This window comes from Cavia porcellus, unplaced genomic scaffold, assembly GCF_034190915.1.
Source record: "Cavia porcellus strain 051 isolate PalLab524CR breed Dunkin Hartley unplaced genomic scaffold, mCavPor4.1 scaffold_26, whole genome shotgun sequence".
In the NCBI taxonomy this organism is placed as follows: domain Eukaryota; kingdom Metazoa; phylum Chordata; class Mammalia; order Rodentia; family Caviidae; genus Cavia; species Cavia porcellus.
In genome coordinates, this window is record NW_026947509.1 from 4,918,632 (window position 1) to 4,945,116 (window position 26,485).

The 26,485-nt window shown below is 44.4% G+C and overlaps 1 protein-coding gene across 1 annotated transcript in view; it reads right to left on the reverse strand.

Moving 5' to 3' along the window:
• The window catches only part of Disp1 (dispatched RND transporter family member 1), a 166,269-nt gene that overhangs the window by 58,418 nt on the left and 81,366 nt on the right, over positions 1-26,485 (reverse strand). The window contains 1 exon segment of the mRNA XM_063236675.1: positions 446-971. Within this exon segment, the coding sequence (XP_063092745.1) occupies positions 446-954 (509 nt within the window). The 5' untranslated portion in view covers positions 955-971.

The window sequence follows — 26,485 nt, forward strand, 5'->3', positions numbered from 1 at the left end:
TTCAATCCCCGGTACCACCCCCGCCCCCAAAAAAAGAAGCAGAGATCTTGGCTGGAAAAAGCCAGGACAGCCAGCTTGACACTCCCCTCCGTAAGGGTGGGCCATGACCACCACGCAAGGGGAGGACTCCTGTAGGCAGTGTCCGTATCAGTGGACCTCCTTGGGAGGTACAACAGAAACTGCTAACGATAAAGCTTTTTCCTAAACTGTAACTCAAGCAGAGTGCAGACAGGAAAAGTGCCTGGAGACTTAGGATAAACGGATGAATTAGACTCATTTATCTGCATCTTAGCAGGCTTCACGCAGCCCACAGTGTGTATTCTCACTTGTTTCCCTCCCTGACCCGTCCAAACTCTCCTCCTTCTAGGGAAGTAAAGGCAGGTGGTGGCACCCGTGGTCCTGCACTTGGGGATCGGGGACGCGAGGTAGGGCCTCCCACACTCACCTGAGGCCAGCTATGTGCTGTGGTGCCTGCTGGTGCTGGAAATGGTCAGGCCAGGGGTGGTGCAGGCAGAAGGATGGTGAGGGCTGCGGGCAGCATGCGGCCTGGTACACGGGCAAATGGTTTGCACACAGAGATGCAGAGTACTCTGAGGGCAGCTGCATGCAACATGAGGCCAAAGCAGAGGGCACTGCTGGGCTGGCCTCGGGGTGGCACTCAGGGTGGCTGTGGCGGCCACTCAACGGGTGATGGTATGGGCAAGGATGGCAGCGCTGGGCGAGCATCTGGGGCACTCTCTGGTTGTCTAAAGGCAGGAAGGATGACTTCACAGTGCCGTTGCGGTGCAGGCAGCCATTGGGACTCACTTTGGTGTGCGCTGCGTCTGTGGGTAGGCACTGAGGGGTGGTGGGGTCTCCCTCACAGGGCGGCGGGGTGCTCCGGCTGGTAATGCCAGTCGTGACGCTGCCATTGCTCAGAAACACAAAATCAGGGTTCCCGTGGCTCAGGGCCATGCTCCAGTCTCTTGCCCCTAAGGGAGAAGACAACATGACATGTGGTTACAAGCAGGCAGGAAAATATAAGAAAGATGAGTGAGGTGTCCACCAAGCCAGCGGGGCTTCTCTTCCTCCCTCAGCCGCTTCTGGCCGCCTCTCCTGTGCATTCTGCACACCCTGCCCACCCCAACTGCAGGAGCACAACTCAGGAAGGAAGGGTGAGGGCACCAGCATCCCCTACCATCTCACCAGCACTCCCGCCTTAAGGTTTTGATTTGGAGGTAATGATCAGAATGAAGGGTCACCCCAAGATAACTGGCTGTTCAAGTCAAATCATGCATGAAATCTTAAGAATGCTTTATCTCTCACAGGGTATGGTGAAGCATGCCTATAATCTCAGTACTCAGGAAGCTGAGACAGGAAGATCACCGTGACTTTGAGACCAGCCTGAACTACACAGTGAGTCATTGTCTCAAAAAAAGAGAATGCTTTATGTCTCATAAAAGTCCCAAGAACGTAAGATTTTTTTTCTCTAAATCACTCAAGGACCATAATAACAACAACAACAACAACAACAAAACATAACAAAAAGAGAATAAAAACTAGTTACCTAAGAACTGTTGCAAGCAAAATATGCAAGTTTTATTCTGTGCATCAAATAATACTAAAAGTTTTAAAAAACACGCTCTATAAAATATCTAAATGTTTATTAACTTGTTTTTGATGTTACATACATTAGGTAACAGTGCTTGCTCATAAAGCAAAGTAACACAGGGGAGGTATTTTTCCTTACATTTCCCTCTCACCAAAGGAGCCAGCCATTCAAGATTACACGCTTGAATTACCTGTACCACGTTTGTCCAGCAAAACAAACAAACAAGAACCCAGACATGCACCTCCCTCTCTGCCACCTCTGAGCAATGCACTCACAGAAATCTCGGGACCCACAGGAAGAAACGTGGTCCCCAGACAGTGCCAGTCTACTTAGCCCACACTGGAATGCCAGCAAGAAGGAAAGAAACCCGTGCTCGCTCACCTGGAGAGACCTAATGTCCCCAGCTAGGTGGACAGGAGTTCGGGGCAGAGATTCCCTCTCCCCGGGGAGAGCACCCAGGGCAGACCCACACCTGTCGCAGCACCAGGCAGCAGGGAGCAAAGCACAGGGGAGAGCGCCTGCCCTCCACACTGGCACCATGGGAGACTTGTCCCTCGGGTGCGGAGTCAGCGTTATTTACACCTCAGATAAATCTTCTCAAACTCACACAAGGTTAAATAAACCTCATATAAAAAGAAGTGGAAAATGAATGTCCGCATGTACAATTCCTTCACAGGCCAGACACAGTGGTAGTATATGCCTACAGTTCCAACCACTTGGGAGATTGAGGCAGGAGGGTCTCCTGAGCACGTGAGTTTCAGACTAGCCTAGCAACAGAGACCTCTGTCTCAAAAACAAAAGACAAAAACAAAAATTTGCCTTTATAAATTGTTTAATTAGAAAGGCAAAATATATAAAAATCTCAAAATACACACGAAGCCCAGTAGACGTCTCTTTAGTCTCTTTAGTCCAGCGGTCATGCTGACCGTGGTTCACCCACCCCAAAACTCCTTCTGCGACCACTGAGAAGCACTGTGAGTTGCGGTGCACAGCACCCTCTTCTTGGTAAAGTCCCCCTGAGTGCAAGACACCCCCAGCATGTCCCACAAAAGCCCGAGGACAGTATGTTTCAGACAAGAGTGTGCCAACTTCCTACAGCTTTCAAAGTGCCCGGAGTTCCCCACACCTGTAGTGGGGGCCTATGGCACACAGGCCACCAGGACTATGCGCCATCGAAAGCTCTCCAAGGTTTGCCATTCCTGCCCTGGACTCCGCAGTCTTCATCCCTCCTCGCTTCTTATTAAATATGCTGTCCTCAGGAAAATCAATGCTCCTCTTTCTTTGTGACCAGAATTTCACTCCCATGACATTTCATTCTCCTGCAAATGCATCACTTTACAGTTCCGTAAGAGTTAAACAGACCCTTGGAGGCCAGCCAAGTGACTTAATCACTATTTATAACGTTGTCTTTCCACCGTGGTAAAATGTCCCTTGAACTGCCAAATAACTGACTTATGCGTGCATTTCTGGAACACAACCTGTTTTGTAACTTGGAAACTTTGTGTAATGAAAAAAACTAATGGGTGGTAAAGAATAACTTAAACTCTGACTTGGCTTGTACTAGAAACCAGTCACGAGCCTTCTCTGATTCAGTTTCTTTAATCACAAAACAGGAACAATCAATCTGACTTCATAAGCAGGTAAGAAGTAACAAAACAAACAAGCAGGGTGTGGTGGTGCATGTCTATAATCTCAGCACTGGGGGAGGCTGAGGCAGAAGGATCACAAATTTAAGCCCAGCTGTCTCAAAAACAGAAAGAAAAAAAAGCCAACAGAGAGAGAGAGAGACTGAGACAGACAGAGAGGAAGAGGGAGGAAAAGGAAAGGGGATAGAAGAAGAAGACAGAGAGGAAGGAAGGGGCATGTAGCTTAGTATGAAGGCTTGGGGTTCAATCTCCAGTACCACAAAAAATAAAATTAAATTAAACAAAAAAGCAAAACCAGAAACAATTTAGAAATGTTTGTGGTTTATATGTATAGAGATCGAGGTGACCAGGGGAATAGTGAAGTTCCAATCTAAAGTTCAGCTGACCCTAAAGTCCATGCAGAGAAAGACTTGTTTTCTTTAGAACTGAGACAAATGGAAGGAAAAAATCCAGTCTGAGCCCAGGATGAAAGGAATTCACAGAAAAGCAGACAAGACAAAGAATAAACATAGTAAAAAGAAGTGAAATAAAGAGTTCCTGAGAGAGACTTAATACCCTTTGCTTGGGCCAAACTTCTGTGATAAATGTACATGTAACGGAATGTGATTATAAATGCAATGATAACAATACTTATAGTAGAAGCTTAAAGTAAGTTTGGGGGTCAAACATAATGAGTAACTTTTAAGACAGCCCCTTCCTTTCTGACGCTGTTCCCCTGGGCTCTGTTCCTCTGATGCTCTTCTGGGCATCATGTCCTCAGCAGCTCTGCTCCACTACACCCTTCCATCATGATGTCTTTGCCTTGGAGCAGCTGACCACTGACTGGACTGTTGGGAGCTACTGAACCTGGAAACTGAGCACACATGCAGGGCTGCAACATGGCTGGGGCATGGCCAATCCAAGAACAAGGAGACGCCTCTAAGGGCAAGATAAGGCCCCAGCTGAGGACACCTGGCTCCAACCCTAATTAACAAGATAGAAACTGCAGCTGCAGGCATTCACTCCTGCAGTGAAAGTCAACCTGGAGACTTTCTCCTAAGATACTTCTCCTGAATTAACACAGTATGTTACTTGGAGGGATCCTTGAACTCCTCCCAAGATCCTGCTCAGGTTTCCTGCATTTTCCATTTAACCCCTTCCTTGTGTGAAAACTAAATAAATACGGGCCACCCAGAGACATCCTTGTCTCAGCCCCCAGAATCTTGAACTCTGCAGAGGGTTTTGATCCTCCTGGAGCCCTCAAATCACACCACTTGTCTCATTTATTTAAGCCTTTGCCATACATTCACTTGGGAGATTGGAGATCTTGGCCAGGTCTCCGATACTGGATCCCTTGAAACATGAACCAAATAAACTTCTTCTTTAAGTTATGGCTATCAGGTATTGGATCTCAGAGGCAGGAAAGCTACAAGAATCTTTGGTCATGAACCATCTTTTCATTAATTTTAATTACATGATGTGAATATAAAAAGATACGGAATAATGCCTCCTAGTTCTAAAGTTCAAATTATGCTTTAAAAATTCTAAAGTTCAAATTATGCTTTAAAATGTGGAGATACAGTATCTGGGGCTGAGAGATAACAGTACAAGTAGGTATGAGTTTGAAAGTTGACTTTCCTAATCAGTAATTCTGAGAACCAAGGGGTCAAGTCATTTGAACTCTCTCTCTCAAGTCTTGGTTTCTTCTTAGAGTTAAATCTGTCTTAAACGTACATCTTCTAAAAGCAATAGATTACTCAGCAAAATTTGAAGTAACTTTATCCCTTCATTCAGTTCTACCAGGGATTTATTCCTTGGACAGATCTGAATGTGTAGACATATGTAGGCCATTAGACGCAGCACTGCAAGAATAGGAATCCAAAACAATTTAAATTATCTTCAATGGGGGACTTAATTTCATACTAGAACTTGGATATTTTACATATACATACATACATGAACACACACACTATATCTAGATATAATATACTGTAAGAAGTCCAAAGAATGTCATTATGTGCAAATAAAACTTCACTGCTTCACTGTATGGATCCGTGGGGATGAAAAGAGGCATGTGTGTATCTTGTGTGTGGATGTGTGGATATGTGTGAACAGTCATCAGAGTTCTTGTGGTTAGAATTACTGTACTCTTATTTAGAACTTTGGAAAGCTACATACATAAAACATACAGAATCATCATGCCTCAAAGACAAAAAGTAGTATGCCATTGAAAATGTTATCATATAATCATCAGATCCACATGGTAATTCATGTGGAAAGGGTATTCATCAACACAGCATTATCAAATTATGCTAATCAAACTATTTAGAGCACCAGTACATCTCAAGAGCATCAAGTAAATCTCAAAGCCGCTACTTGGAATTGGAAATAGAACCACTCCCTGGCCAGAAAAGTGCCAAGTCAGACGTAAGTGTAAAGTGGAAGAGAATACACAGACCTGTCCCATTGATTATAATAACCACTTAACAAAACCATCACTATCCTCTACAAACAGAGGCCCGACAGAACCTGAAGGGTGGTATCACTGCGTCTCTGCTGGCAGCACACCCTGCATGCTTCCAAAGCATTTTCCCACTCATGATCTCACTCAGGCGATCTCCTAACAGTCCTCAGAAAAAACAGATGTGGCAGGCTTTACCACTCCCTGCTGCAAAAGCAAGCCTGACAGATATTCTCAGGCAGGGATCCTGCCACCTCGACACCGAGGCTGAGGACCCTGCTGAACTACTTTCCACAAGCTCAGTTGACGTCCTTCAGAGGAACGCTTTGCTTTGCCAGTCACAGCACTAAACCTGGGAACAAGGAGTGAAACGTGGTCACCAGCGAGACGCCACACTGTGGACAAACATTGCTTCCGGAAGTAAAACTGCAGGGACCCCTCAGCCAGTGCTTCATGCGTGGGGTCACCAGATTCTGACACGTCCACCTGCAGAGCAGCAGCCTTCCTGGCTGCACACCGCACCCTTCTGCGGGCAGCAAGCTGAGCCACAAGAGAGCGGGCTACGCACTGGCAGGGCGAAGCACACTGAGTAAAGCAAGGCCGACAAAACGAGGAGAGAGACAGTGAAGCGCAGAATAAAGGCCCAGTTTCCAAGTAGGGAAGGTGAAAGTAACAAACCTGTACAGAGGTTTGGATGTTCAAGTTTCATTGTGGTTTACCTCACACGCCCAAACTGCTTTGCGCGTGGAAATGACAATGACAGGATTTTAGTCTCTGTGCCCCTCAGCTATGCGATACAGCTTGTCTTGCCCAGCAAGCTGGCTGAGACACCCTCCTCTCCGGTGGTACTGGGTATGATGTGACACAAAGAGATCTCAGGTCTTTTCACATCAGGCATAAAGGCAACCTGGGCAGTATCAAGTCCTTCAGTCACCAAACCTGTTTTACTATGAGATGGTCCTGCTACAGCTGATCATCCACAATGATGTCCTCACTTTGGCTCCCAGTACCACGCTGGCCTGTTAACACTTAGTGCTATGAGCAGAAAATGAAATAGCTTCTCTAAGCGCCAAGAGAGACCACAGCTGCCCCAGCAGCAGGCTTCTTGTGCAGCACCACCGTTGAAGCCAGCTGGCAGGGGGACATCTGCCAGGTTTTGTCTCCAGGAATACTTTTTCTCATAGAGTGGTATTATAAATGCTTTTTAATCATTTCACTTGATTAATCACTTTCTTCGCTTTACCTCTACAAAGAGTTCATTGAACCCATGACAGGGAAAACTGAGGGTCCAAAATATTAAACTAACGTATCCAAATTACATGATTAGGGTCCACACCCAGACCAGCATAGGCTCTAGAACATAAGCTTTTCCACTACCTTGAGACAACTCCAGGGCAAGGCCAAGTTCAACCAGTGTTTATAGGATCACCAGAGACTACTGAGACCACAGGAAAAATAGTCTCTGAGTTCAATATGTCCCTAGATAACTTTAAAAGGTTAAATTAAGCACTCAAGAATGGCAGAGATATATTTCCTGAATTAAGGAGTAATTATCTATCTACACATTGTATACACAAACTTGAAAAAGTAAAGCAACAGATTGCCGTCATGAAGTATCTGAACTATTTCAAAATAATGTAATTGTTATCTGAGAGCACAATCTATTATCTTTAATCAAAGAATCAGACACTTAGGGGAACTAAGAAAGACCATCATACATAGAGAAATACAATCTTCTTCCCTTCAAAGACAAGTTAAGTGCTTTTGTTTTTCTTTGAGTTCATGAACTTTCTACCATTAAACTCTCCTTCAATAAGAACATTTATAAATATCTTCACCCAATAATTTATAAACGTTTTACATGTGGCAAAGAAATACTATATAAAAACAAAGCACCACTGCTGCTATTCCTAATAAGCACCGTATTATTAACCGTAATAAGGCAAAGGCTTCCTCAGAGAAGAACTACACCCTGCTTGTACCCGCAAGAACCTCCAGGTCCCGCTGTGCTTCCAGACCCCAGAAAGGAAAACTCACCAGCCCAGGAACTTTGAAAATGAAAACATGGTGCTTTTATAATGAAACTTACTGTCTGACTCCTAAATTAGTATTAAGTAGGTAGTTTCAACATATAGTAAACACTACTTTTAGAAATGAAATATACCATTTTTCTACAATCTTTTCATATTCTTACATATTAGAGAGAAAGGTATCAAAAATGATAAATGACAAGTTTCCTTTTTATTAAAAACTACTCATGATATTTATATTTTAATAATACAGAAGAAAAATTAAAAGTGCCAGGTAAAGTCCTGGCTCCCTATATTTACAGTCAAAAACCATGCAGTAAAATAACCTTAGGAAGATGCTTTAGTGTGCATACCTGAAGTCCTGCATCTGGAGAGCAGCACCGGCACCGAGCAGGCTGTCAGAGGGACCCTCACATCCACAGCGAGGTGCCCGCTGTCCTCACTCTCACTCTGATTCGGGAACAGGTCCACATGGCCGGAGACACATGGGGTAAACCAGTCTATGCTTTACAATCTGAGGTAAATGACGTCAACGACGGGGCCATTCAGCACGAGCTTTCCTCTCCCTCAACACATCTGTCAAGAGCACTGCTGCTCTACTGTGGCTACTCCACAGTTCGCAGATGTTTTTTTCAAAGTTCATCCAGAGACATTATTCCAAACAATATTCAGCACTTCTTTACACACCCAGGTTGCACGTATTATATCCACAAACATCATTCTGGAAGCAGACATTACATATTTGCATTTTACTTCATGGAGTTTAAATCCTATTAGAGTGCATTAATATATTTCGAAGCGTAAGTGTGGTAATTTATGTAACCAAGAATGATGTACAAAGTAAAATTAGAGAAGTTTTTTTATACTGAGATGTCAAATAATGGTTACTTAAAACAGTTTTCCCAAGTCCTCCTCTAAGCAGTTATCTAAGCCAAGAACAAACCAAGACATTTATCAAGACTCTGCTACAAGTCTTGAAGGGAATGCAATAAATAGGACAAATATTTACAAAACTACTAATCTGTTACAGTGGTCTCAGCTGTGGCTGCAGATTAGCATTGCTTTGGTAATACACTAAAAAGAAAACAGAAACATAGCCCTGGCCAGTGGTCCTGGTTTAACTTAGTGGTATGGACATTAGCACTGTTTCAAAAGCTCCCCAGGTGGCTCTAATGCATTTGCAAAAATGTGAATCACTAATTTTATATAATTAATTCTCATAATCTATTTATTTAATTTTTACAGTGCTGGGGATTGAACCCAGGGCCTTGCATGTATCAGGCAAGGGCTCTACCACTGAGCTACATTCCTTATCCATTTTAAATTTTATTTTGAGACAAGATCTATCTAAATTTCCCAGGCTGGCCTAGAACTTGTGATCCTCCTGCCTCAGCCTACCCGGTACCTGGTTGTCAGGAAGCACCACCATGTCCAATAATGCTCACCAATTTTTAAGGCAAACAACCGTAAAACTAATCCACATTCAGAAAATATTACTTAAAATGCAAAATACTGCAGCATATTCCAAACAATTGGTCCTCGTATTCCACGTCACGTGTGCTCTAGCAACTTGCATGACCTCCACTGGTTTCCTTGGAAACAATGACAGGTTTCACCTGTGCATTTCCTATGGTGGAAGGACAGCAGCAAGGACGGGGCCCTCACAAGGCAGGAGCTCAGCAAAGGCCACGGGGCAGCTGGCAGCGTTGGCGTACAGTGGCCAGTGCGTGGAGATGCAAAGCGCCTTGTCTCTCAGCCCCAGTGACTCACTGGGAAGAAAGTGGGGGAAACAGCTGATTTGCATGGGAGGTCCTGGGCTCTCCTAGCTGTGGTCATCTCTAAATGCAGCCTCAGTCTTTCAACACAAGAGCAAGTTCCCTGAAGTCCCACAGCCAGGAGGCCAGGCTTGCATCCAAGTACCGTAAACTTTCCAATTCTCAGGCCAGTTTCCAGATGCCAGGCCTGCTTTCTAGCGTCACATCCCCCCACGACTAAGTTACGAGATGTCTGGGTAATAAACAGGACCCCAAGATGGGACAGGTCTGTCTTTAGGTCTTGTGATTTCATCTGAAATAATTTTGTTGCAACTAAAACCCCAGTCTGGACAGCTTTACAACCAAGCAATCTATCTGTATCACCACCGCTCTAGCTCAGGAGAGCCTGGCTCACATTACCCGAGCTTAACGAACTCTGCTGAACAAATCACAAGCATCTTTAAAGACACCACGAGGCTTAGTGCTTCACACACTCGAAACCTCACAGCAGCTCAAAGGAAAACACCGCCACCGCCACCGAGGTAAATCAAACTATGAGACTTTGCCTCCCACTTACTGTGAGACTAAAGAACGGAGGGAATTTAAGACTGTCTCTCATAAAGCTGAAAACTGAGATCAATCACCATGAAGCACTTAAAAGTTGTTTGATTTAGATGGCGATGTGTTTTGTTTTAATACTACACTTAGATTATCTAAACTTTTCCCACAAGCACTAAGCACGTGACTCCAGGCCCCACTCCCTGCTGTTCTGTGGAATCTAAGAAGCAGCAAATCACATTTCCTACAGCAGCTCCCCCAGGGGGTGCTCCCACCCGGGCAGCGCCAGCAGTGCCATCTCAGGGTGCCCTCCAGTCACTCAAGTGCTGTGTGAATGTAATTAGAGTAACCTTCTGTAAGAGACTCTAAGAGCTGCTTTAAGTTGAGAAAAACACTGAATTTATAAAGGTTTTCTTCTCACAAGAACTGGATCTGTAAATTAACTTTTAGTAAACATGTGGGTGTAATTTTCATAGTTTTTTAGTCCTTACTGACATTATCACTATAAATGCTCCTATATTCTGTTATATCCTTCTTGTATCTATAAGATGAACTGTAGTTGCGTTGACTGTTGATGTGGGATTCTTGTTTGCTTACAAAGGTAATTAAATCTTATCTTTCAGTTAAATAGGTAATCATATAAAAATAAGCTACTATTTCCCTTGTGGACAGTTATTTTACCATCTAAATATATGATGCTGGGATACATGAGCCTGTTTAGCAATGATTAAAATAAGAGAATAGAAATTAAAGTGGAGAGAACAAAGAGCCACTCTACCCACCAAGGCTGGCTTTGCTAACTGACTTTAGTCACGTTAGAGCCCCGTCTCCTTCCAAAAGGCTGTCAGGCCAAGCAGTTCATTTTCTTGATCCAGGACAATACCATTGTATTTCCTCTCCCATGCTGTGATGGGGAACTGTGAAGTTTTAGAAGTAGAAAATGTTCGTATGGCCTGTGCATCCAGGTTGCCCTTCACCCTCAGAGTTTTACGATCATGCAGTGAAAACAGAATGCTCAGCCGGAGTCACACATCTTGGAGCAGCAGCCAGGACACAAGGTGAAGCCCTGGGCACAGCCAAGCCTGAAAGGCAGGTTTCCCAAGTGCTGCCAGAAAAGCCAAGCAGTCCAAAAGCAGCTATAAACCAGGTGGGATTACAGTTCACAGTTGGATGAATCCATTTTACAATTCAGATTATTTTCCAGACTGGGCAAGGCTGCCACAGATTTCTCAATTGCTTTGTAGGTTAATCAGTTCATACATATAAACATCACATATTTTTCATAATCAGTGCAAACAGTTCATGTCACAATTCTAAAACTGAACCATGCAATATAAACTGTATGAAGTATTAAAAAACCAAAATATTCTATTTATTTTTGTATACTAAAAAAGTTCCAAAGTAAGTATAATCCAATAAAATGTCTCAATATTCATATTTTGGCAATGAAAGCATTCTAAAATAGTCTACTGAAGATACAAAAATAATAAGTGTGTCAGCAAATATTAGAACCACATGAAGTAGTAAACTCACTGCCTAGCAGTGAAACTCTAATTAGCTTAGAGCTTATTTACATAGCTTAATGAGTTCCCAGCCCTCAGAGGGAACTGAAATTTTCTTAATTACAAATATCATGGTCTATAATAATCGTTTTATTTCATTTTTTTAACTTGAATAATTGTTGAAGAAAACACTGAGTAAATTGTAAAGCACATTTCTTGTGCTATCCTTGAAGAAAGATATTTCTGGCCAATCAGCAATGAGGGTCAAATCTTTCAGCTATCACTAAGTTTTTCTGTTTATTGTTTTTAATTCATATTTTATTATCAGACAGAAAACATCTCACAAGTTGAACTAGTTAGGATTTTTCTACCAGTCACCTAAATTACCATTCTCTTTGCAAGCAAAAACCAACACAGGAATTACAGTATTGACTTGCACCGAAGGTAGCAGATCCAACCCTTACGTGCTACTGCTGTCACACTTCAGCGAGCCAGAAACGTGCAAGCCACTCAAATACGCTTGAGGGTGTGCGCCGGACTGCATTTGAGACAACTGTAAGAAGGAAGCTGCTAGGGCCGAGAATTTAGCTCAACAGCTTAAGTGCCTGCCTTGCAAGCACGTAGTCCTACTTCGATCCCCGGTACAAAACAAAAAACAAAAAAACAAACAAACAAACAAAAAACCCACACAAGGCAGCACTCCTAAGGCTCTGCATCTGTTGTTCTATGAAGTGATCAGGGCAGAAGCGCACAGTTTCAAACTTTCCTGAGACAGTGGGTAAACAAGAACCTTTAAGTACAAAACAATACAAACTAGCTTAAGTCGTAGATTTCCTGTCAACTGCATAAAGAAAGCATATTTTAATAAACTGTGCTACCCTACTGTGCCGGAGGATTTTCAATAAACGCCAAGGCTTTAGTGCACTGAAATGCCGTTGCAAAGCTTACACAGGAAAAACGTGACCTACGATTTTAAATATAAACCTAGAAACTAAATTCTGTTTCACAGTCTTCCAAAATAACAAACACACACACTGGAGCCAAAAAATAGACACTACCTTTCTGTTAACGAAGAGATCCCTGCGGCTCAGTCTGGTCTGCAAAGCAGCGCTGCGGCCAGCTGCGGAGCAGAGCGGAGTGCTGAGCAAGGGGCCGCGGGAGGGCAGGGCCAGGAGAGGCGGGCTGGGCTCCGCTGGGCCGGGCCTCCTCACTTAGCCTCGGGGCGGGGGCAGGGCCGGCACGGGCGGGCGGGGTCTGCACCGCCCTGGGTAACAGCTGGCGCGCAGAGGGGCTGATGGAGTGCCAGGTCAGACGCCAGGATGTGAAGGTGACTTGTAATTTCTAGCCTTCCTCTTCTCCGGGGAAACTGCACCCCGCCAGCGCTGTTTCCAGTTATAACAGCCTTTGATCTCTTGGACTTAAGAGTTACTTAGTAGATTAAAGCCACGTTAGCTGATATTTGCTTGCTCGGCCTAAAGTGTTGCAGATTCGGTTTTCCGACACACAGTGCTACTACATTTAAACTAACACAAATAAACACCAGCCTGCTCCTATCTGAGTTCTGGGGTTCTGGGCACTTTCCCAACTGGATTCTGAAACCCTGCTTTGGGGGCAGAAAATTCATATCCGTAAGAGGCAGCATCTTTTTCACTAAACAGGAAATATTCAAAACAGTTGTAAGTGTATTTCTTCAATTTCCTAAACAAAAACAGCATTTTGCTAAATGGACTTAATATTTTTTTGAAAAACAAAGATGGGCCTAATAACACCAGTATTTAAAATTCTACGACTACATTAAGACCTTGTAACTACAAACGAATGCTTTAAATTTACAAATGATATCCGTTAACAATTAATATAACTTATCAAAGCCATGAAATCTAACTCTTCAGAACTTTAAAAATGTGCAAACAATCCTTCTAGTAGGATCTACTGATTAATAATATAAAGACTGCACTTACAGAAATTTCATAGATACAAAGAAAAATAAAATTAGACTTCATTAAAAATGTTGACAAATCAAAACCATACGGGATTCCACGTTATATTCCCCAGAGGGTGCCAAAAAAGAAACCAGGGAAACAGCCACCTATAGGAGCGCTGTTGGGGTGCGGAGGACAGGGAGGCACAGAGTAGCCCTCAGAGCCCCAGGCCCAGAGAGGTGGCCACTTGGCAGTGACCCGCTCCTGGGCACAGCTGAGCTCATCATTCATGGATCCCGCTCCACACCTGTGAACACTGCACTTCTGCTGCTGTGAAACACCAGGCAACGCCAGATCCGGAGAGAGGCAGATCAGTGACTGCTAACACGTACAGTTTCTTCCAGCAGATGAAGCTGTTCCGGAATGAGTGGAGACAGTTGAACAGCCTGGTGAACACACCACAAATCATGCTGCAGTTTGGTTTGTAATTTATATCCAGTAAAAAAACAAGAAAGGCAAGACACCACAGTCCTCAGCGCGATGGTTCGAGGCTGCGATGCACACAGACTCCCCAGGCGGTGGGCGCAGAGGCCCAGAGCAATGACCAACCTGAAGGATGGGGTGGCGCTGAGCAGTCGTCTTCTGCCAAATCCCCAAGTGACACTGCTGGCGCCCTGCTGCAAAGCGCCTGTATTAGAGATCATTCCGTTCCTGGAGGGTAGGAAAGGTACCTTTCATCTGTGTGTCCTATTTCCCTACTTACCTGAGACAGCCAGTTTGGGGGAAGAAAAGTCGAGGCGAGGGAGGAAGTAAAAGGAGAAATATTTACTTGGAACGTATTATAGAAGTCAGTCTCTGAAATCTTACCTATGCCAATTTCATGTCACACAAGATATGTGCCAACACTACAACATCTAACATTGCCACCAAAAGGATCCTAGGGGTGAAACACAAGTGAAGGCACTTCACACTGCTGGTCCTCTGCACAACACTCTGGCCACCTTTTTGGAGAGGCCAACACTGCGCTTGTCCTTGCAAGAAATGCAAACAAACGTGCTTGGGTTGTTGGTCCCATACGTCATCCTGAGAAACTCCTTATTAGTCATACAAAGGCCTGAATCCTCACACACAGACATGCACTTACTTATATTTGTACAGTTATTGCTTCGTACACCTAATCACTGTATCTAAAATCGTGAGGTTCATGTAAGAACAGTTAAGTCAAAGTACACTTCTAGAATCCTCACATGGCATACATTAGTGTCATAAAGAGTGAGCATGATTATTTCAGTCACCTCAGTATGTTTCTCAGTATGTTTCTCATTCGGAGTGCAAAGGGCAGTGCAAGTGCCCTTCTGAGGCCTCACAGTGTCCTGAGATCAGTGCCCCATGTGGAGGAATCATCAGGCATGCTTCTTCACTATTAGAAGGCGGAATGGGGCGGGGATGGCAGGAGGACCACATTTGGCCCTTTGTAAACTGCCAGGATCACAGCTGCCCACAACCTTTTCCCAACGCAGCCTGTCCCACATGTAACTCCAGATTTTGTTACACCTGCTAGCCAAGTCCCATTTACCTTTTTTCTCTGTGGTCCATGTGAACAGTTTACAAATGCATCAACAGTGGTCTAAGGTAGATGGGAGACTGACATTTCAGCAAGATGCTTCTTCTTTCAGGATGCACAGTCAGGTCAAAGTTTATAACTGGGAATGTAAATTCAGACACAGCAACTGTAGGCAGCTGTCCACACCACATTCCACCCTGTAGCTCAGTGTTTCTTCAGATACAGGCTGCTCACATCACCGCCCAGACGTGGGGTCTGCAAGGATGGGATGCACCCTCTCAGCTCTCACTCGGGCGAGGACCCTAGCCCTGGACACTTACCCCAGAGCTCACCTCTCCAGGTACAAAATCCAAACACGGGACAGATGATGCCACGGGCTCCTACCCCAGTTCTTAGGCCCGCTCTGGGCCTTCTCTTCCTACAGTCTTACAGTCTTCTCTTCCCACTGCATAACAAGGCTTTCTGCAGTCATGAAACCCAAAGTCCATTTTCACCTCATTTTCTCTCTGCTTTCTCCTTTTCCTGTCTCTAACGTCGTCTGCCCATTAACCTCTGTGCCATCTTCCTGGTGGACCCTGAGCTCTCTGAGTCTCCATCTGTGGCTGATGGTCCTGTCCTCAGTGCTGCTCCTGCCCACACCGTGACATTGGGCTGCTATCTAAGCTTTACTCCACAGCTCCTGCTGTATGTCTCCATAACCTGAAAATACACTGATCATTCTTCTTCATCTTTCCGTTTCTGTCCACTCTCAGTCACAGGAGCCCAAAGTCGTCCCTGAAACACTTCTTCACTAACCACTGACTTGCACTGGCCACTGCTTTGTTCAGTCCTCCCCACTGCTAGCCACCTTCGCCCACATTCACCCTGCCCAACCCACCACCTTCTTAGTTCAATTTCCTCTGAATCGCTGAAGCTCCTGCAGATGAGATGCTGCCTACAGCTTCCTGCCTTTCCAGATTCACCATCACACGGGGCAGAGCTGACTAAGCAGCTCCACTGTGCAGAGACCAGGACTGGCTGCCCACACCTATTGCATGTGCCATGAAGTTTAAACTGCTAGGCAGGCGGTGAGAACCTCTGGCGTGTGGGCTCCCTCTCCTCTCGGGGCTCATGGTGCTCGGTCCGCCGCACTGACTTCTGGTGCTGCCCTCCCAGCATGCGGCACCTCATGTGTCTCCCAGGAAGCCACCCTGTGGCCTGAACAGGTCTCCCCATCCCATTCATGGCACGTGACCCCCAGACTCCTCCAGCGTTCCGCATGCACCAGCTTCTCACTTCCATGGAGCCATCTGGACAGCTCCTTCACCTTTTTCTAATTTATTTTTTTCCTGAAGTTGAGAAATTTTTTGGAAATAAGAAGAATGAGAATCCTCTTGGTCCTTCACTCACCCTTGCAATCTATAAAGCATTGGTTCTGCTGTCTTTCACTCCCCAGCAGAGTATAAAGCACATTTACCACACACTAGCGCAAACGTGGGCACCTGTCACAATGTTCACTGTCATTTTATAATTCATTACTATCGTGTGTGCATCTGTTTGAATGTCATATTGAAATAAAGTCTGCAAAATAACATTTAGTGTATGAAACTATATGTTCCTGCTGACCTACATGGGCTCAAGGGACCTTGTCCACTGTGGGAAACCAGCCAAGGGCTGCACTAGCCTTTGCCTTTAAGTTGTGAACCCTAAACAGCTACTGCACAGTAAGAGGTGACAGTAACAGCTTTGCACCTCCTCTCTTTTCTTCCTGAACCAGTAGAGGTCAGTTCAGAAGTAACATGCAAGCCTAATCTTGGGCCATTTTAGAGCTTCATTCTGCTTTGTACTTGAGGCAGGATCTTTCCTTAGTACCAGCAGAATTACTTTGAAACAACATAAAGTGAGCCATTGCATGTTACAGCCTATAAACTTTCCACTCGACTGCTAATTCATCTTATAGCAAATTTGATTTCTATGATGTGTCTTCAAAATAAGTGAATTTGGGAAATCTTAGTTTTTAGTCCCTTTATCTTTGTTAAACTAAAAACTAGGAAACCATATGTATTTCATCTCTAATAGAAAAAGTATTTTGGTCACCCAGAATGAAATTTACTTAATATCAACCTATAAACTAACAAAAACTTTACTGGATCAGAAATGGGTACATATTTTACAGTGGAAGGCAAGGAGATTAGTAGATTTAAAAGAAGAGGTACTCCCTTTTTCTGAAATGAAGAAAACATCTTAAAATGCTAAACAAGCCCAGCCTTCTTATCCAGGCAAATATTCACTATTTAAAAGCTTTTTGAATGTGAATACTAATTCCAGCAGATCAGTTTACTGTGTTTTACCCTGGAATCCTGGTGAATGCTGTCCTTCTGCTGTCCTTCATGAGAGCCTTCCTCCCACACACATATGCAGTGCTGATTTAGAGGAAGGTGCTAGGATAGTTTATGTCACAAACAAACTGCATCATTTCAGTTGTATAGAATACGCAGACCGAAGGCAGACCATCGAGGAATATAATCTTGTGATTCACAAGGTTTTAAAAACAAAGCACAATGCATTTATGGGCTCTGGAGAGGTTCCAAAATATTTTTGGTTTACAATATAGGACTTCAAAATGTGACACTTTACAATAGAAGCTCTTGGAGGAGATCTGCTGCTGAGATGCAGACCAGTACGTCTTGACTCTAATCAGAACTGGCATCTTCTGCACGTCTTTGACCGTCCACGGACAGTTACACTTACTGTCTGCACGAGACACGCCAGCTACCCCGCCAAAGGCTGGGCTGCACAGGAAAATACACCACCCGCCCCTGGGCAAAGGGCTTCCACAGAATGACAGTCTGATGCAGCACGTTCTCTGACTTAAATTAACTTGTATGGAAAAAACAGTAAAACTCAACTCCCTTTTACTTACTTATACTTTTTGTAACATGTGGTAATATTATTTTTCATAAGGAAAAATCCTTAAAGTACCCAAACTTAAAGACAGGTGTTAGAATTAGGTATTTCACAAATGTAAAGGGAGCTGTTTTATATGTTGAAAACACATGCCTTTGTTATAAAGAGGTTCACGTAGTTCAAAATTGTGAAAATCATGCTTCTGGCTTCAGAAATTTATTTATTTGGATTAAAATTCTGTGAAATGGCAGTAAAAAGAAAAAAGGTAGTAACAAATGGCAAATGAGTAAGATTTTTAAAAAAATTTTTTTTTGAGACAAGGTCTCGCTATGTAATCCAGGCTGGCCTCAAACCGCCAGCAATTCTCTGTCCCACACCCAACTAAGGAGTAAGATTTTTATTCATGTCAGAATTTAAGAATGTAAGAAATACACTAAAATATTTTATTACGCCTCTTAAAAATTATTTGAAATATCCCAATATAGCAGAGTTGTTAGACTCAAAATGTAGGCCTAGCTGAAAGAATAGATACAAAGGATACATAAAAATTAGATTAAGTCTTACAAGGTAAAAGGATAAGAGTTTATTTAAGGGTAGCATGCTTTGGTTTACATTTCTCTAATGACGTAAGATGCTGAAACTTTTTCATGTACTTATAGGCCACTTGTATTTCTTTTGAGGAATGCCTGTTCATTTCAATTGCCCATTTTTTGACTGAGTCTTTTACTTTTGGTAGTTTAATACTTTTGAGTTCTTATGTCTTGTAAGTATTTTTCCCATTCTGTAGGTTGTCTCTTCATTCTGTTTTGTTTTTGGGATTTTGTGTGGTTTGATTAGTTGGTTTGTATTTTTTGATGTGCAGAAACCTTTTAATTTGATATAATTTTATTTGGTAACTGCTATTGTTCGTAGGCAATTGGGATCCTGTTCAGCAAGTCTTTGACAGGCCTGGTATGGTGGCACATACCTGTAATCCCAGCATTTGGGTGGTTGAGGCAGGAGTATTGATGCAAGGTTGAGGCCAGCCTGGGCTACATAGTAAGTTCAAGGCCAGCCTGTACTACACAGTGAGGCCTTGTCTCAAAAATAAACAAACAAAAGAAAATCCTCAACTGTGTCTAGTCTTCATGAGTTTTACTCCTTTTTATCTTCAAATAGGTTAAATGCTTTTTCCTTTATATCCAGGTCTTTGATCCATTTTGATTTGACTTTAGTACTGGGTGAAAGAGATACATCTAGATTCATTTTTCTTCATGTAATAACCAGAGTTCCTAGCACCCTCTGTTGAGGAGGAGACTGTCTTTCCTGTGTGTGTGTTTGCAGTAGAAGATCAGACGCAGATGCGCCTGGGGTTGTGTCTCTGCCCTCAGTTCTGCTGCACGGATCCATGTCTGTTTTTACCACTGCAGCTCTGTAGTACACCTGAAACCCGGAAATGTGATGTCTCCTGCTTTACTTTGCTGCCTGGGTTTGCTTTTCCTGTTCAGGGTCCCTTCTGACACACAGGCAACAGACATTGGTTTTAGAAAGTAAAAGGGTATTTAAGGGCTGATTTATGAATTAATACTGAAGGACATGGGCATTCTGACACTTTGATTTCAAAGCAGTAACAACAAAAAGTAGGCTTATGTATGCGTTGCTATCCAGGATGGACTTTAGTGGGTGTCTCAGTCCCTTTCCCCTTGGATAGACACAAGCACCCAACACCATCCACGGGCAGCTGGCTCTTGGGCAGGAAGGCCTGGTGGAGGGTCAGGTGAGGACAGCTGCGCAGCACTGAGGACCAGGAAGTAATGCAAGAAGGGAGCAGCCAGGAAGATGCCCTTCCAGGTCACAGCCCAGCCCAGCCCAGGCTCCTCCAACCACATCCCACTCGCTAACTGCAAGTTATCTATGAACCACTGAGGGGCACAGTGCCCCTATCGGACCCCTCCCGAAAGCCTTGTCTCTGCGTGCATAAGACTTTGGGACATTCTAGATCTAAACTTTAACAGCAGGTCACTGGGTGAGTTCCAACTTATGTTAGTAGCAAGATGACCTTTGCCTCAGAAACAGCAAAATAACCCCCCCCATAAAAACCACACAGAACAGGGTGTATTTTACACAAAGCTGTTAGAAGCATTCATTATTTACACCTTGCAAAAGCTTGCCATTGATGGGGCATTATAGTACAAGAGAAGGAGAGAGAGAAAAAAAAGTTGGCCACTGAAATAAAACCAGTAGTTCTTTGTTTTGCTCCTAAATTGAGACATTTACCTTTAGCCACACAACATTTGTTTGACTGGATACCCCAATGACCAAGAACTTTTGAAGAGTCCTCTCCCCAATACCTTGAATTCCACTCCAACACACAGGCAGCAATCGCTGAGAGGGAACATGTGCACCCCCTCCAGCCCCTTGGGAGATGAGGCAATGCAGTGTCCACGCCTTCCTCTGCCTCTGCATCACCTCTGTAATGCAAGCCCATACCCGAGTGGCTGCACAAGGAAGCACATGAATACCAGGATCCAGCTCAGATCTCCCGGATAGGAAGAGGCAGAATGGTCACAAATCTCTAAAATAGTTTCCAATTTTGTATAAAGCCAAAATAGTACCTTCTACTTACATCAAAGATGTCTAACCTCTACTAACAGTGCATTTCCCAATCTCTGATTATACTTGCACTGATGGTCACTGCATTCATTAGCTCTCCATCCATACCTGAGGTAATCCATTTACAAAGAAAATGCTGATCTTAGTTCACAGCCCAGCAGTTCTAGTCCCTGGCTGTTTCCGTTCAGTGATGAAGCAGCACATCATGCTGAGAGTGTGTGGCAAAACTGCTCACCCCATGGCCAGAGAGCAAAAGAGAAAGGGGTGAGGGCTGGGCCCCACTAGCCCTTTCAAGAGCTGCTCATCACGGTGACAAAATGACCGACATAGATAACTTAAAGAAGGAAGACTTATTTTTGGCTCATGGTTTCAGAGGTTTCAGTGCACGGTTGTAGGGCCCAAAAAGCGACTCGTCCCATGGTGGTCAAGAAGCAGAGGGAGGGAAAAGCCAGGATATACGGGGATGGGGACCAGAAACCTTCCCAAAGACCGTGACCCACTCCTTTCACGTGGGCCACTTTCCTAATAATGCCGTCAAACCATGATCTTACCCACTGCTTTTTTTAATCTTAAAAAGAAAAAAGAATAAAAATGATGATACAGAATTTTAAAACTAATGAAATTAACAATGGTAAATATATTGCATATTGTTATCTTCAAAGTAGATAACAGCTCAGATTATAAACTATAGGCATAAAAACTTAATTAAACAATGAATGTATAAACTGTTCTTTTCAACGGACTAATAGAGATTAGTAATTACCTATCTTGTGTGTGTGTGTGTGTGTGTGTGTGTGTGTGTATGCATGTATATAATCTTTTCCCTTCTTTCTTTTCTCCTTTCCCCCATCCCAGCGGTTCTTTCTTTTTGAGCAGTTTCTTCCCCTTTCACTCTCACAATATCTACTGCACATTTTGGATCTTACTTATGCTTTCAGTTTTTTATATTAGGGAGACAATGCATGCATTAACCCACTGATGGAAGTCAGCGCTCTCTTGATTCTCTCACCTTCTAAAAGCCCCCACCTGAAAACAGAAACTCTTAGATCTAACCCACAACACCTCCAGTATCCTAAGATCACCGCTAGGTCCCACCCCTTTCCACTGCCTTCCAACTGTACCAAGATGCGAACAAGATTTCAACACACAGCCTTTGGCGGATACTCAAGATCCAAACCATCACAGCTGCTGTGGACACTGGTACACTGACCCAAGTCACATGGAGACAGCTTTTGGAACACCTGAGCAGAACCCTGGGTAGGGAGTGGCTTAGAATGGCTGCTGCTGCCCTGCCCCTCCCATCTGAGGGCATTTTGTGTGTCAGCCTACATTTCCCATGATCCTCCCCTTGCCTACAATGCGCATGACGTAAGCAACTTCCTGCTTCAGCCTACATTTCCCATGATCCTCATGTCTGCCTACATTACCCATAATCCTCTCCTGCTTACATCATATATCCGGATGTGACAATGACCTATCAGACCTATCAGATAACACTCAGTGCCCTCTTCCTGCCTTTGGCCTGCCTCCACCCTATATAAGTTGTAGCCATTTTAAAAAATAAAGAGGTTTGACCAGAATCCCGCCAAGCCTCTGTCTCTCTTTTCTCTTGCCCTGCCCCCATCCCCGATCCCCTCTCCAGACGAAGGTCCACGTGTTGATCCGTGGGACAGATCAAGTGGCGCCCAACGTGGGGCTCGACCCAGCACAAGGGATAATGACGTGGGACCGTTCATGGGAGTAAAGCGCTGGCCAGCGTGACTGTTTCGGGATGACTTCGTTCCTGTGATCCATGAGGATGGCCACTTTACGTCTCGCCTGAATCATGGTAGGTGAACAGAATTAGCATTGGACAAGCACTCAGTGAGCACGAATTGTTCGTGACTGGCCTCAGGGAGGCACTCAAGACTAGAGGGATCAAGGTCAAGACAAAGGAACTGATAAAGTACTTTCAGTTTACACATTCAGTGTGTCCATGATTCCCCCTAGAGGGTACCATTAATTTAAACAGGTGGAATAGAGTAGGAGACGTTCTTAAAGACTATTATGAAGTTTTTGGCCCAATAAAGATTCCCATAACTGCTTTTTCATATTGGACTTTAATCTCTGAGCTGCTGGCACAACGTCATGCAGATCCCCAGGTCGCGGAGACGCTCGCCCAGGGTGAGGTTGCGTTAGCTGCCTCCCCCAATTGTACTCCGCCACCACTGGGATTATTTAAGGCACTCAGCCCTCCCAGCTCTGTGGTCCTTGATATCCTGGAGCCTTTTCAAGTTGGCGACGTGCCACCTCTCCCTTTGTCTGGAGACCACGAGGGTACTCAAAATGGCGTGCACCACCCCGATACACAAAATGTTGCCGCCACGCTCCCTCCTCCATACCACTCTATTTACCCTGACCTTTCCAATTGCCAGGAAGTTGATTGGTCACAATTAGCAGAAGAGGCTGCCCAATATCATTCCCCCTGGGTTATGGCTCCCATTGCTGCAGAACTACCCCCCGGTCTTCAGCGATTGCCCGGTCCGTCTTCTGCCCTTCTCTCATTAGAGGAACGATTTCATGATCTACAACAGCAGGTTCAGCTGACTAAGGATATACAAAGGCTTTCCTTAGAGCTCCAAACATTGCATGCAAACCCCCCTAAAATGGCGGCCATCACCGGTTTGCCACTCCCTAAGATGGCACCTATCTCAGGTTTACCATGTGGTCTGCCCACAATGATGTTCCCGGTTACAGAGACTACCTGCCCTCCCAAAACAGAGGCCTTAAGAGTACCATATCCCTTATTGTTTCCTATTACAGAAATTGCCCAACCTGGCGTGTGTGGCGATAACTTATATGATGGTGGGGAGACAACTCGACCCACCCAAGATGGCGCCAGTCCACAAGAGGGCCACAATAAAACAATTAGGGAAAGGGGGAGACAAAAGAGGTGAACTAGACGCGGGACTCAATCCCCAAGTCAGGAACATGAAAGAGATAAAATACAGGCCAGTACAACAAGGGGAAATAAAAAAAGACAGCCACCACGTCTACAGAGACAAGATATAGAAACTGATAATAGCGAGGAAGAAAATGACTCTGACTCGCATGGCAGTGATCCAGACACAGACCCACCGCCCCTAGCACTGAGAGCTAATAGGGCCCATACACCATTCCCAGTAACTGCCTTAAAAGAATTAAAAACAGCAGTATCCCAATATGGTCCCACGGCGGCTTTCACCCTTGCGGTCTTAGATTCCTTAACCCAAGGCTGGATTACGCCTAATGATTAGAGGGATTTAGCCAGAGCTACACTTTCAGGGGGCAACTATCTGCTCTGGAAGGTAGAATTCCAAGACCAATGTGAACTTTTAGCTAACAACAATACTAACAGGAAAAATCATTACACCCTTCCCATGCTGATGGGAACAGGCTGATATGCTACACAACAAGTCCAAATGCGATATGAGGCAGGCCTTTTTGCTCAGATCACCCTGGCAGCAAGCAGAGCGTGGCAAAGGCTCCCCTCTGGTGGAGGCGCTTCTTCCCTGACAAAAATAAAACAAAAACCTGAGAAAAACTTCTCTGATTTTGTTGATCGCCTCTTACAGGCAACTGAGTGTCTCTTCGGCACCGCCGAGGATAACACTGGCCTTGTTAGGCAACTGGCTTATGAAAATGCTCTTCCTGCATGCCAGGCTGCTATCAAACCCTATAGAAAAAAGGAGGATCTTTCGGGTTATATTTGTTTGTGTGTTGACATAGGCCCCGCCTACCATCAAGGTTTAGCTATGGCTACAGCTGTAAAAGAAATCTTCCTCGCACACAAGCAAGGAGGGAAAACAAATAATGGTAAATGCTTTAAATGTGATCAGACAGGCCATTTTGCCAGAGACTGCCCTGTGGCCCAAAAGTCTCAGTACAATAACTCAAGGCCAAAACCCACAAGTCTATGCCCAAAATGCAGAAGGGGATATCATTGGGCTAATGAATGCAGGTCAAAGACAGATGCAGATGGCAATCTCCTCCCCCGGCAGGGAAACGGAATTTGGGGTCAGCCCCAGACCCCCAACCTCAGACAGACCTCCAGGGTTATAAGGTTTGTACCACAACAAAACAACCCAACACAACACGACCTGGCACAAAACAATCCATTCCAAACCTCCTCCGCGCCACACCAGGAAGTGCAGGATTGGACCTCTGTTCCACGTCCAATGCAGTATTAGCCCCTGACATGGGAATACAAGCCATCCCTAATGGGATTTATGGCCCTCTTCCCAAAGACACATGTGGATTAATTCTTGGACGTGGTAGTACAATCTTAAAAGGATTACAAGTTGTCCCAGGAGTCATAGACAACGACTATACTGGTGAGATTACTGTCATGGCATCCTCTATTTCTGGCCTGGTTTCCATTGGCCAAGGACAACGTATTGCTCAATTGGTGATATTGCCTTTAGTCCAAACTCCTAATGCAGCTGTGGCTTCCTACAGGGGAAATTCTTCCCTTGGGTCCTCAGATATATATTGGGCTCAATGCATTTTCAAAGATAAACCCCTTATGGCTTTATTGCTTAATGAGAAAAGTTTCTCAGGGCTCATAGATACAGGTGCTGATGTAACAGTCATTAGAAAGGAGGACTGGCCTCCCACATGGCCCTTAGAAACCACTATGATGCATTTACAAGGGATTGGACAATCTAAAAATCCACAACATAGTGCCAGTCTACTTACCTGGAAAGATAGAGAGAACAATCAGGGGCACATGCGGCCCTATATTGTAGAAGGGCTACCCCTTAACTTGTGGGGCAGAGATTTGCTAACTCAAATGGGAATGATGATGGGCAGCCCCAATACTGTAGTCACCAAACAAATGCTCACTCAGGGCTTCCTTCCTAATCAAGGTTTAGGTAAATGGGTCTCAGGCATTAAAGTTCCTATCTCCCCAGCCCCAAACCCCTCTAAAACAGGCCTAGGCCATTTTCAATAGGGGTCATTGACATTCCTGCGGCCCATGCAAAAGAGATTACCTGGTTGTCAGACAAACCTGTTTGGGTGGATCAATGGCCCCTTACCTCTGAAAAGCTTGCAGCCGCACAACAGCTGGTGCAGGACCAGTTAGATGCAGGCCACATTGTCCCTAGTGATTCCCTATGGAACACACCTATCTTTGTTATTCGGAAAAAGTCTGGGAAATGGAGGCTGCTACAAGATCTTAGGGCAATAAATAAGACTATGGTCTTAATGGGACACCTACAACCAGGCCTCCCTTCACCCAGTGCCATTCCCCTGGGATTTTTAAAATTGTCATAGATCTTAAAGATTGCTTTTTTTCTATTCCCTTACATCCAAATGACCAAAAGCGTTTTGCCTTCAGTCTCCCATCAATTAATTTTAGAGCCCCTATGCAGAGATTTCAATGGCGAGTCTTACCACAAGGTATGGCTAACTCCCCAACGCTATGCCAGTCTTTTGTTGCTGCCGCAATACAGCCAGTTAGAGATCATTGGCCAGATATATATATATCTCCCATTATATGGACGATATCCTCTTGGCGGGAGAGAGTCAAGACCATACTTTACAATGTTACCAGGCACTACAAGCTGCCTTACAAAAGGCTGGGCTTCAAATAGCCCCTGACAAGATCCAGCTTACTGACCCATATACATATTTGGGTTTTCAGTTACAAGGCACTCAGGTGTTTTCTCCAAAGCCTCAGCTATGGCTTGACGGCCTTAAGACACTTAATGATTTTCAAAAGCTTCTGGGTGATATTAATTGGCTTTTGCCCTATTTAAAATTGACCAAACATAACCTACAACCCCTTTATGAGATCCTCCGAAGAGATATTGACCCAACTTCCCCTCGAGAGCTTACACCCAATGCTAGAAAAACACTCCATACAGTAGAAGAGGCTATCGCTCGACAAACTGTCTCCTTCATAGATTATAATAGGCCACTACAATATCTCATTTTTAATACAAAACTTTCTCCCACAGCAGTATTTTGGCAACAGGC